The 12,158-nt window shown below is 39.9% G+C and overlaps 1 protein-coding gene across 3 annotated transcripts in view; it reads left to right on the top strand.

Moving 5' to 3' along the window:
- The first annotated feature begins 671 nt into the window (after positions 1-671).
- EMCN (endomucin) overlaps positions 672-12,158 on the top strand; it is a 56,712-nt gene continuing 45,225 nt past the window's right edge. The window contains exon 1 of one of the 3 annotated variants that reach the window (XM_069855583.1): positions 672-910. In XM_069855583.1, coding sequence (XP_069711684.1) covers positions 850-910 — 61 coding nt within the window. In that variant the 5' untranslated portion in view covers positions 672-849. The remainder of the gene's footprint in view (positions 911-12,158) is intronic. The other 2 variants (XM_069855586.1, XM_069855585.1) reach the window with 2 other exon arrangements.

Below are 12,158 nucleotides of genomic sequence, written 5' to 3' on the forward strand. Positions count from 1 at the left end.
TATTAGACAGGCCAAGTAAGATGCTCATGCTGGGAACTCTATTTCCCATCCCATGGCACAGCAAGTACCTACACAGAAGAAAAAAAAACAACAAACATTTCCATCACTAATGGAGCAGACACAGTCAAGGCTAATTGCAACTTTTCAAATTAAGAAAGAAAAAGAAAAAAAATCCTAATTTTCATTGAAAAGAAAAAAAACCCCACATCTCCTTGCCAGGGTACCTACTGGAGTTAGTTGCTCACCCTGTGCTGGTGGTCCCCCACATCCTCTCAGCTGCAGAATGGCAGCTGTCTCAGGGACATATTCTCTCTGCCTTTAATGTGAGGCAGCTGTGATTTTTCCCCAAAGCCACCTTACATAACACAAAGAGGCAGGTAAGGGCTCCCGTTGCTTGTTTTGCTCCTCCACTCCTGGCTGTTATCTCCCACTACCTGGGCTTCTCTGCTGCTCGTAAATGCTCCTTTAAAAGTATCCCTAGCTACGGTATGAAAGTTGGTGATGTATAACGTATTCTAAAGAAAGACTTGCTTCTGTTCAAAAACCTTCCTGACCTCGTGGCCGAAGAAGAACAAAATAATGTATTAACAAAAACATGGTTCACTGCCAAAGAAAAGGAGTTCCTGTAAGGACTGAAACAATAAATCTCCTCCGTACTGAACTCCCAGAGGGAGTATGTTGTTTTTCCTCCTGTTCTTTATCAAAGTCCCCAAAATAAGCAGGAATGGGCAGTGACTAGGCACAGTCTCCACACACCTTTTTCCATGGAGTAATTAAGGCCTGCCTCAGAGGGAGAGAGCAGTCCCTGCCCAGCTGTGTCAGGGAGAGCTGACAGCACCACCACTAAGCATGAAGCTCCTGGGGACTGCCTTCTTTTTGTTAGCTCTGTGCTGTATTTGTACTGTGGGAGGTAAGTTCTTTGGCTTTTTTGGATAGACTTATCACATCTGTGGGGTGTTTTGTGAGCAACAGCTTTGCTGTCAGCAGCTGGATACCTTTTTTTTTTTTCTCCTTCAGAAAGACTGTGTGTTGGAGGAGAAGGTTCTAACTAGTATTTGAGTTATGTGTGCTCTGTGAAAAACTTTCCTGCCGTTGTATTATTGTGACAGCTCTCTTTCTAGGTGTCATGAAGCTCATCAATCTGAGAGAAGTTAGAAGCAGAGGTGTATTTACAAAGGTTTTCTGTTCTGTTTTTCTGCTTTAAAATAAGGCATCTTTTGTAGAGATAGTTTTAAGGGAGGAATTGGAATGTCTGTTAGTTTTAGCAAATGCTGCTCTTGCAAATCAGTTCTATCCTGATGGACTTCCCTGTACTATGCCAGCAATAAGTTTGGCCACCTCTCAGAAATTATGTAAGTTTTACCCCCAAAGATATAGGGGCGTACAGAATTTACTGAGAGTCAAATAATGAGGGATACAAGCCTAAGGACAATATTAGTTATTGAGTGCAATATCTTTTAAAACCTATTCTCAATGCACCGATTTAATCAAACTTTGAGGTGTTCATATGGTCACTGAACTGCTGTTCTCATTATTCTTCAGCTTGAAAGATCATGCTTTTAAAGTGAAATTAACTAGTAAAACCTGCAAGGGTGAGAGAAACTGTAAAAAGGGCCAGAGTCTGTCATAGACTTTGTCAAAGATATTTTTGAAGTCAAATCTTCTTTTTACCTGTACTTTCATTTGTTGGCCCACTGGTGTGAATACTTATAACCAAAGCTTCCACAAATACCTATATATTGCCCGTAAGCAATTTTATGAATCGGAAGTTTAAAATTTGATAATACTAGATTAACTGATCTAAAAAAAGTTAATTAAGTTTTGCTCAGATTGTGTGTTACAATCTAGAAATGTCTTTTGTGGTGTAACTTATGCTGTTGCTTGGGTTTACTGCTGTTAGAAAAAAAAAATCAATATGGGAGAATAAAAATAAGATTGTGCTACAGAAAGAAGTGCTTTTAAAGCTACGTTAAGTAAATACAAACCCGAAAAGTCTGTGTTGAGGTACTATTTATTCTCTGTCTGCTACTTCTAATAAAAATAGCCTTCCTGTCATTGTTAAACCTTTAATTTCACAACTTCTGAAAAGCAAAGTGGAGTTGGATCAAAAGAAGCATATTGAATGCAACAATCCATAAAGCTTATCAGAAAGCAACATGCAAAGGTGGGAGGAATTCTGTCAATTCTATACAATCCTTTCTTTAAAAAGGATTTTCCCTCCTCTGCGTGATAGGAATGTGGCAGAACTGATGACAGTGAATAAGCAAATTTCAAATAGGATATATTTGCTCTGGAAAATTGTAGATGTGTAGAAGTCTGTTGTTTGTTGTTTTGGTTTTTTTTAAATGCTTTATTGTGAAGTAGACACAGTGGTGTTGATAAAGTCACATTAGAAAACAAAGAATATGTGTGGAGGAATATGGAGTATGTCTTTATCTACTTTGGAAAGAGAAAGCATATAATCTGATGAAGCTTCCTTCAGGCTACTGTATGCATCAGCCTGTCAAGACAGAGGCAAGTTTATTGTGTGTTATACGATGCTTGACCAAAGTCTTTGGATTTCCACTGTTTGTTATCTCTGAACTGTCCTGGACATCTGGGCTGTAATAGTAGGATAGTATAATCTAAAGAGAGGAATAGATGTTAAGGGTGTTGACACCAGTCTCCCTCATGCTCAGTCTCTCTTTTTCTGAGCATTTGAGACAGCAGCAAGACATTCCTACAGTTGCTTAAAAACACTTTTAGTATTTTAGAATTGTACTTAGTAAAATTTAGAGAAGGTCACATTACCCCATAGTGTCTTAATACTCTCTCTTCCAGATTTTGGGGTAGTTTGTCTTCAAAGCTTACCAAGATAAGTAACGTATGGGCTTGCAGCCTGTTCAGACAATACACCCAGGCTGCTTGTCTTTGTACCTTTTGTGAACCATGAAGAAGTGGACAAGGATGTTTCTATTGTTTTTAATAAAGAATGTGCCAAGTCTTCTGCAGGGCTTCCAACTTTCATCCCTTGTCTTCAGCTTGGATACTGGTGGTACTTTCTTCATCATTCAATAATTCGTCTTGGGATCTTGCACCCTTAGAAGTCTCTAAAGTTTTGGTGGGATCTACTCTGTCAGCAAATTACTAGAGGCTCAATTATGTACAGATGTGGAGACCAATAGCCTCCTGACAGCTTTTCCCTCTTTTCAAGGCTTTTCTTGACCCTTGGAAAGCTAAATGACATGCTCAAAGCAGGAATTCCTCCATGCTTATCTCAAGGTGTTCAGTCCTCCTTGCATATTGCCCTTTATTCTCACCTGTTCTGAAACGTACCTCAAATAGAAATGCTTTCTGAATTGGTTCATAGCAATTCCAGCTTCAAACAACAGACAGCACTGGCATGGGTCAAAGAATACATTGCCAAAGGATAGTAATCAATTATAAATGCTTTTGAGTCTGCATTAAGATGTAATTGCTTTTAAGAATGTGTGAAGGTAAGTTTATTCTTCTGAAAATACGAGGGGAGAGGAACTGGCATGTGCTTTTAACAGAAGTGCTTAGAGGTTATGTCTTCCTGTGCCTTGGCCTTGTAATACATCATAGCTAAGGCTACAGGCACAGCAGATGCCCTTTAAAAAGTGCTTGTAGCACATTAGTTTCTTTCTCATTCAGGCACCCAGGTTTCTTTCCAGAAATGACAACAGAAGAGAGTGGAGTTGCGCTCCTCTTAGCATCAGCCTAGATGTGTTTGGGTTATGCACCCAAATGTAGGAGCTAGAACATACCGTCTTGTGTTGTACATGTACAATGACTGGGTTTATTAATGTCTGATTAGTGACCCCTATTGACAGCTAGCAGTACCTTTCTCCAAGAGTGCTCTTGTCAAAATTGATGGCACTACAGAAAAAACACTGATGCTTTTTAATTTGGAAAGGTAGGAGCAAACCGTGGCACCGAGAGCCTCTTCCAAAGGCCATTGAAGCAATCTGGAGCTGTTCCATTACACTGTGGATCAACCCTAAGTTACATGCTTCCCAAACCCCTTCCCTGTGGTGCCTGGGACATCATCCCAGCCATAAAACACATCAGATTAATCCTGGCTCCCAAGCGGATAGCTAGAGAAAAGTTCCACTAAACTAGGGCTCCTGCAGTGATTGCATACATCTGCAGCTGCCTGAACTCTGCTCTTGCTGATGTTAACTAGATGAAATGGATAGCCTTTTCCATCTTCCATGCTCTCAGCTCACAAGCCTTCAAGCCTCTTAAAAAAATCATTTTTAAAATTAAATACTAGCTATATTGTTTTGAGCAGGTAAAGCTTTTGAGCATGGTCTCCCCTCATTCTGGGTTATTATTCATGGCTGTTCTCTGGGAGAGACCAGCAAGGCACAGACCATCACAGCTGGGCTGTTGTCTCATCTCTGAAAATTTAAGAAATATGAATAGGCTTTAGATAGACAAGGGCTTTTTCATACCTTTTGCTTGCTTGAACCCAGTATTTGAGTGTCTTGAAAGTTTGCCTATTGTGGGGAAAAAAAAATGTGGTTTGGGTGTTTCCGCTGTTCCTAGCAGTTTGCAATACTAGCTTTCACAAAAATCAAATGGTAGTGCTGGACTTACTGTAGCCTTTAATTGACTTTTTGTTCCTGTGCAGAGTTTTTTCATTCTTCCCCAAGCCCTCCACTGCCACATTCCTTTCATTCATTAGAGCTTTCTCATATTAGGCCAATTTTGCCTAATGGATTTTGAAGGTGTATTCACTACTGGGCAAAAGAAAACTGCTTCTTCTGTCCCCAAACCCAAATGCCATTTTATTACATTTACTGAGGATAGAAGCAGATGGCTTGATACCTGCTTGATAACAAAATTATGATTTGCAGCCAAAATAAATTGAAACTGAATTTGAAGGGCAAGTTGCCTGCAGCATTTGGCTCCAAACCTGAGAATACATAATGCCACATAACATGCCCTATGAAATGTTGTCTCTTCTGAAAAATCACCAGAATGATTTCTCTTCTGTTTAGCTGTTTCTTCTATCTGGATAAAAACCTAGAGTTCTTATTAATCTTTATCCTTTATAAATCAGGAATAAAAATCTGCTGAGTCTTATGTTTTGGGTTGGTTTTTTGGTTTTTTTTTTCTAACTAGCAAAGGACTTTGAATTTGGTAACCAATTGTTTATACATCTGAGTCCTGTGTGAAAAGTCTGCAAAAACACAAATTAAAAATAATCTTTAAGAAACTCTTAACCTAAGGGAAGGAGGTATTTTTAACTGCTACTATTTGATAGCTGGGATAAATTCACAGTCTAAAGATGAGTAAGGCCTCTCAGTAAAATCACATGGGAAAGACATTCTTATTACTTGTGTTCCTCATGAAGTGGGGCGGAGGGGGACTGTTGTTTGTTTAGGTTTTTTTTGCTAAGACAGCTCAAGGAAGACACTTTAATATTTTTATTTTGCAATTCTGTAAAAAGAGGCACAATGTTGGATTTGTGTGTGTAGCAGCTGTTATTTTGAAATACAAGTCAAGAATTAAAGACCTGGCTCCCCTATAAGACAAATATTTAGTTTTGGTTTCAGCAAGCAGTTTAAAAATAGGTGTCCCAGATTTAAACAGAAGAATCAAAACCCTGAGTCGGACAATGTCCTGCCATGCAAGCCACTGTGATTGTCCCAGCACCTGAGCTATCAGGTAGCGATACCTTGGCATTCATCTTGTGAAAGTGGATCTTTGGATGCCCTAAGAGAAGCGTGCTCTATGAAACAGACCTACTTGCAACAGAAAAAGGGGTTTGAGACAATTTAACATGATGCTATCTCTATTCTGTGCCTTCTGAACTACCTCCACATGTAAGAAAGCTGTGCTGCAATGATCACTTGCCGATATAATGCCTCTAAGGGAACAAAATTCAGAAGATGTGATATGTTAGGGTATTGCCACCATGCAGGAGAGGTAGAAACAGGTTAGGAAGCTCCCTAATGCCACCCTCACGTGTACTAGAGGCTGGTCCAGAGGGGTCCAAATTAATTCCAAGTTTTTTTTGGTTTTTTTTTTCTCAGCAGCCAGGCTTGACAACAGACCTTTTCAGGCCAGGCTAACTAGCTAATGCTCCCAAGGTTGCATCTGAAACAAATAACAGATCGAGGATTTTCTGACTGCTTTTATGTGGAAAGTAGATACTTGCCTGACTTTGGTACAGGTGAAAATCCTAGCCTATTTATCAACAGGGTATTTTTTTAGCAATTTTTAATCTCTTTTTTTTCCAGTAGCAATAACATGCTTCTGGGTCTTGGCTGTATGTTGTAGATAGCAATGCATCTCAGGTTGCTGAAGCCACAGAGCAAGTGGCACCATAGTTTTGCATCATATTTATCTGTGATAATCTTTCTGCCTTGTCTTATCACTCTAATGAAATTATGCATTTTGTCAGGATGGGAATATTACACCAGCCTTGCTGTTTGAAGATTTCCACAAGATATGCAATCCTTCAAAAAAGCACATCTTGTTTGTCTTAATGCCATGATTTCTCAGTGTGGTACTTGGTTTGAGGAGTCAGTGTAATCCAAACTTTAGAGTTAAATAAATTAAATTCTTGATTATATCAACAAGATGTTTATGCTTCATGCAGATTTGTTCTTTCATAATCTTTAGCAGGAGATTGGTATCATATTTGGGCTTGACAGGTTTAGCTATTGAGGCAACAACTAATCAGGATGGCAAAAGCTTTAGATTTTAGTTACTCTGAGGAAAAAAGTGCCAGGAGATATACTAACCTTCCTGGAAAAAGATTAATATTATTTTCCTCTGTAAAATACCTTACTTGCTTGTTGAGTTGTGTTTTCATTGCATGATAATTATTTGAAGTGATCACAGTCCCATATATTCCTTCATTTTTTACTAGTTTTCCTACTTCTTTGCATGCTTAACATTAAGTCTAGACTCCTATTGGAAATACAGTGTTGATAACCTAGTAAATGCTAATGCGTGTAGTGCTATCTATTCTAGTGTGAGGACACTCTGAAATCATCTTACTTTGGCAGATTAATTACCCCTCTTCATCTCAGCATGGGTTATATATCACAGCAATATAGATGATGTAAAATCAGTGTTTGTGAACTCATTCTAAGGCTGTGGAAGAAAAAATATCAGCAAACATTGTTAGGTGAAATGGAAAAAAAGCTGAGGATTGCTCTGACAAGAAGTGAGAATTTAAAATGTTTTCACCCCCAAATGCCCCATGTCATGTCCGATATAGAGGGGTGACTTTGGACATGAGACATGGGTAATGCTTGCACTACCATTCAAGGAGTGCAAAAGCCAAAATCTGGGCATTTTTTTCCCCCCAGGAATTACAGACTCTCTGAAACTCCTACCAAATTCTCCAAACCTCATTTCCCCTTGACTCCTACAGATGATCATAAAGGCAGATGGTCTGTGGTGTGTCAAAAGAAAAGTTTGGGGCCAGCATGCAATTCAATTCTAGTTAGTTATTTCTGCAGAGTTGTAGTTAGTTATTTCTGTCAAAATCTCTTTCCATAAACTACTAAATTCTTTAAGTTATGGCACTTTCTGGACATCCTACAGAATTCAACTCCACTTTGCCACAAAATACATAGGTCTTGGAAATTATATTAGAGCACTTTTAGGTTCTATTTAGGAAGATATTTTTCTTATAGGAGTAGTGAATACATTTACTTGCTGTGCTTCAGAAGGTGGCAAATATATTTACCAAACTGTTGGGCTTCACTTGCAACAAACTGCTGGAGTAGTTTCCAATATGTAACAAGAGGAAGAACTCATTAGAGATCTTCTATACCAAATAACCCAATGCCCAAGATATGCCAATGTCAGAAAGGGAAGAACACAGCACAAGTATTAGAGTCAAAACCCTTCCAGTGCAGAAATGTTCTTTGTTTCTCTGCACATTTTATCCTGTCTAGTTCAAATGGCTTCAGAGGAATCCATTATTTCCCTTTGCATGCCATTTGCACATCTTAATGCTGTTGAATTTAGGTGAACGAGTGCATGATTTATCTTACTGGCTTAGTGACACTTTTGTGTAGTGCAATGGCTGCTTCCTCCCTAATTGCTTGCACCTTGCATTCCCAAGAACTGGCAGAAAATAGTGTTTTCAGATGCAAAATTGAAGATGTTCATTGGTCATTTATGGAAGAAACAGCCGGGAGCGAAGAAGAGCAGGAGGCTTTGATTAGGAATGGAACGACCGATTCACAATAGTTGTAATTGTCATGAGAGATAAAATTACACTAATTGCTAAGAAAAATACAGGTGATGTCCATAGCTGTTCACCAACATTAGATGATCAGCTCTCAGCTCAGCACGACTTCCCAGTGCACTGACTAGGACCTGGGGATTTGACAGGCCTAAGCATCTTGAATATTGTTCACTTTCTGCTTCAGTGGGAAGCTGGTTATCAGCACGATTGCCTACCTGGCTATTGCAGCAGTTCCCACTGCTCTTCAATAGTGTAGGTCCTCACTGCTGACCCTCTGCTTAATCACAGACTCTCCTAATAACAATTTCATTTCTTTAATAGGAATACTTTGGAACATAAAGAACATGAGAAAAGCATTTCAGTTTCACATCTGAGCTTAGCAGTGGTGTCAGATTTGTAGAAATTCAAAATAACATGAGTATTCAGTCAGCTTGTCAAGACACCCACAGACAAATAGGTCTTCATCAGCTACATGTGTGAGCTACAGAAATCTCCACTTCAGGCTTGCAAAACCCATTTTGGTCTTTCTCTTTGGAATATTCTGTACCATTTAACTTTTGTTCTATGCAGTTTTGAAAAGATGAAGAGCAACTCTCATGGATTTACAAGAATTTTAGAAGCAGTTTACAGTATTTCCACAGAAGTTTTCCAACAGGAATGGGGTTTTGATGCTCCAGAGGCTTCCAGAGCTTTGTCAGGAACAGGGTGGCATGGATGGGTGTGGCTGAAATGGGTGTCTAGGTTGATCCCGGATGTGCTAAAAATACGTACATCATAGCAGACACTGCTGTGACCCTTTCCTGAATTATACAATTAGTCATGTTGCTGGAGACGCATTTGGATCACAAATATAGAGCAAAACTATGATTTTACTTACTGCTCCAGCAAGCTGTAAAGCGGAGCTACTGATTGACCTGGGCTTAGCTTCCCCTCTGGCTGTGCTATATCTGCCCTACCCTAACACACTCTTTCCAGGGAAACAAAAATAGGCTCACAAATAGCATAGTAAGGAAAAAGCATTGTAAGCATTACCCAGAGAAGGATGTCGTTTTCTCTCTTCTTTCTGGGTGGAGGTGACTTACACCAATGCTCCTGTTCTTTCCTGTTGCACAGGAAGGGGTTCTCCTTTCTTTCTTTTTCTTGTTCTACTCAGCAGTGCACAATATGTAAAAAGCTCTTTCTATATAAAACTGCACCCATAAAAGACATTTTCAAATTGATTTAGCATGACTAACACAAGGGGGGGGTGGTTTGTTTTTCATACTATAAAATAACTCTTAGTAACTCCTACCTTTATCTTACACATGGACAGGAAAATATATCACCATCAAAGGGTGACAATCTGGTGGTTTAAATAGCTTTAAAGGGTTTAATTAAAACCTATTAAATAGGTTTAACAGGTTTAAATAAAGAGAAGCACAGAGCTTGGAGCCTTTGTCCAAGGCAGTCTGGAGTGCTGATGAGCATGCTGAGCATATTTATTATTTTATGGAGTGCACACAATGTGCTCATCCCTCTGTAGTACATGGTAATAAGGATATCCACCACAGGAGCAGAAAGTGCACTGGGAATGCTTGTGATTAAAAGCCCTTGATAGGGAGTTTGCGGGGGTTTTTTTCTGAGTCAATAAAAGAAACCATGGAACTGGCTGGTAAGTATCCAGATTTCTATGTCCACGCATGCAGAGAGGCAAAGCATGCTATGTTTCGGCTGTTTCTGACATTCAGTGAAACATGGGGGGAAATATTCAGCCCTTCTCATTACTGTTTTTGTTGAGGGGCAACCTGCATTAGCTGAGGCTGGTCCTTGGAAGCTGGTTTTTTCGGTATTTCTCTGTGTGGTGGCTCCTTTTACAGGAGCTGTTTTCTGAGTGCTTTGAGCAGGTTTTGTGGAAACAGGGCTGTTTGCTTGGGGAATTAGTAATTCCCACTAGCTCTCTGCCAGTGCTTGGCGTTGGGTCATGCTAGACACGTGCTTGGGCGAGCAGGAGGAGCAGTGGGGCAGTGCTGGCACCAAAGCTGCATTTCCTGCCTTCTCCCTGTTCCCTGCTGGAGAAATTGCAGCAGCTCCCTCCCTTTCCTTCCTCTCTTCACCTCTTGCTGCCAGGCGGCTCCAGCCCACCCAGTTTGTGTTTCCTTTGCAGAGCCCAAGTCCCACATTGCCCTGGTTGCTGTTCTCTGTTCCCAGGAGCAGCCCTGTCTCCTTTTCCAGCTACGGGGCTTTGCATTTATGGTCTCCCTTCCCTAATGTCTTCCTCTCTTTCCTGTTTTCACGTGCTTTTGCTTTCTGCAGGGAGGGTGCTACGCCCTTCTGGCCCAGGAGCTTCTCCTTTTTCCCTTGGTGTCTTCACCCATGCTCCTGCCTACGCTTCTTCCAGCTCTTTTATAGCAGGTTGTCCCTGTCCTGCAACACCAGCCTGCCAACCAGGACTAGGGTTTACAGTGGAGAAGTAGAAAGTTGACGCTAAATGTAAGCTCTCAATGTGTATGATTTGTATAGTATATTTTTGGGTTGCTGCTCAAGAGAGGCATGACTGAAAGGAAGGTAACAGCTTGGCAAATGGGAGGTGGTTTCCCACCTCCCTAGGTAGTGGGAGTCACAGGCTTCGAGGTGGCTGGCATCAGGCAGTAAAGAACGTGGCCTCTCTCCCTGCCTTATGGTTCTTAGCATTGCTTGAAGTATCTGACTTCATTTCACAGACGTTCACCTCAAACATAACCAGTATAACATTATTCAGACTCCATGTAATCCTTCCAGTTGCTGTTGTGAGATGTTTACAACTGAGAAACTTCTGAGGAGGAAAATGGCTTATATTAGAGGAATCTGCATTAAGAACATCTGCAGAAGTGCAAAAACATCGTGAGACCAGGCTGGAAACATGCCTTCATAATTCTGACTTGTGACAATATTGCACAATATTGTCCCTATTTTTAGGGTCACGGTTTTCCTTTCACTGAGCACTGGCACAGTGCAAATAGTTGTGTGAAGACACTATTACAAACACATCTGAATGTATGTTCAAGGTTAGCCATGCCTTGTGTATTGCTTAAGTATACTGAAAAATGTGAAGGTGTGAAGGCTGTGTGGCTTTTTGAGTTTGTTCCAAATTCATGAAGTTTGAAAATGACTTGTTTAATTTAACATCTTTTACTACATACTCTTATCAGCCCCAGCTATTCACTGGATTACATCAGAACCTTGATTCCCACTTAAATTCTAGCTGATATGACTACAGAGGAAAGATTTAAAGCATGAGTCCTGAAGGATTAAATGTACCAAACAGAGCGTTGCTTCTATCAAATTAATTCTTTTAGAACACAATATTCACAGGGTTTAATGTTTTATTATGTGGGTTTTTTAAAATTCTGGAATGTTTAATTTATAGATTTTGTATTTGTGATCTTAGGGGTTTTGAATAGGAAGAAATGAATTGATAGTTTCAGACAATACTGTTAAAATTGCATTTAAGCCTCTTCTAATAGTACATCCCAAACAGAAGTTTTTGTGATCTGGAAGCATCTACATTTCCTCTAAGATTACTTGCAGTGCTTGCTGGCTTTCTAAATAATTTGCATAGTATGGGTTAGTCATTTTCAGCCAACCAACAACTAGCCTACAACCACAATTCAGCACTGTTTTTTTTTATTTATTTATTTTCGGGAAGTTTCATGTCACAATTTCAGTTGTAACAATATATTCCAGATGAAATTGCTCTTCAGATTTATCAAAATTATGTAGATAAACCTCTCTGCTCTTAGAAACATGCCTGTCTTGAATCTGCTGATTTCCCAGCAATGCTTTTCTCTTGCTATTAGGCAGCTCTTATGTGTGCAATTGGGGGGGAGGGGGGGAACTTTTTATAGTGGAAATAAACTAAGATGCAGAAATGCAGAGGGAAGACTGAAATAACAGGAGTTATCTAAAATTAATCCCATTC

This window comes from Phaenicophaeus curvirostris, chromosome 4 (genome assembly GCF_032191515.1).
Source record: "Phaenicophaeus curvirostris isolate KB17595 chromosome 4, BPBGC_Pcur_1.0, whole genome shotgun sequence".
Lineage (NCBI taxonomy): Eukaryota > Metazoa > Chordata > Aves > Cuculiformes > Cuculidae > Phaenicophaeus > Phaenicophaeus curvirostris.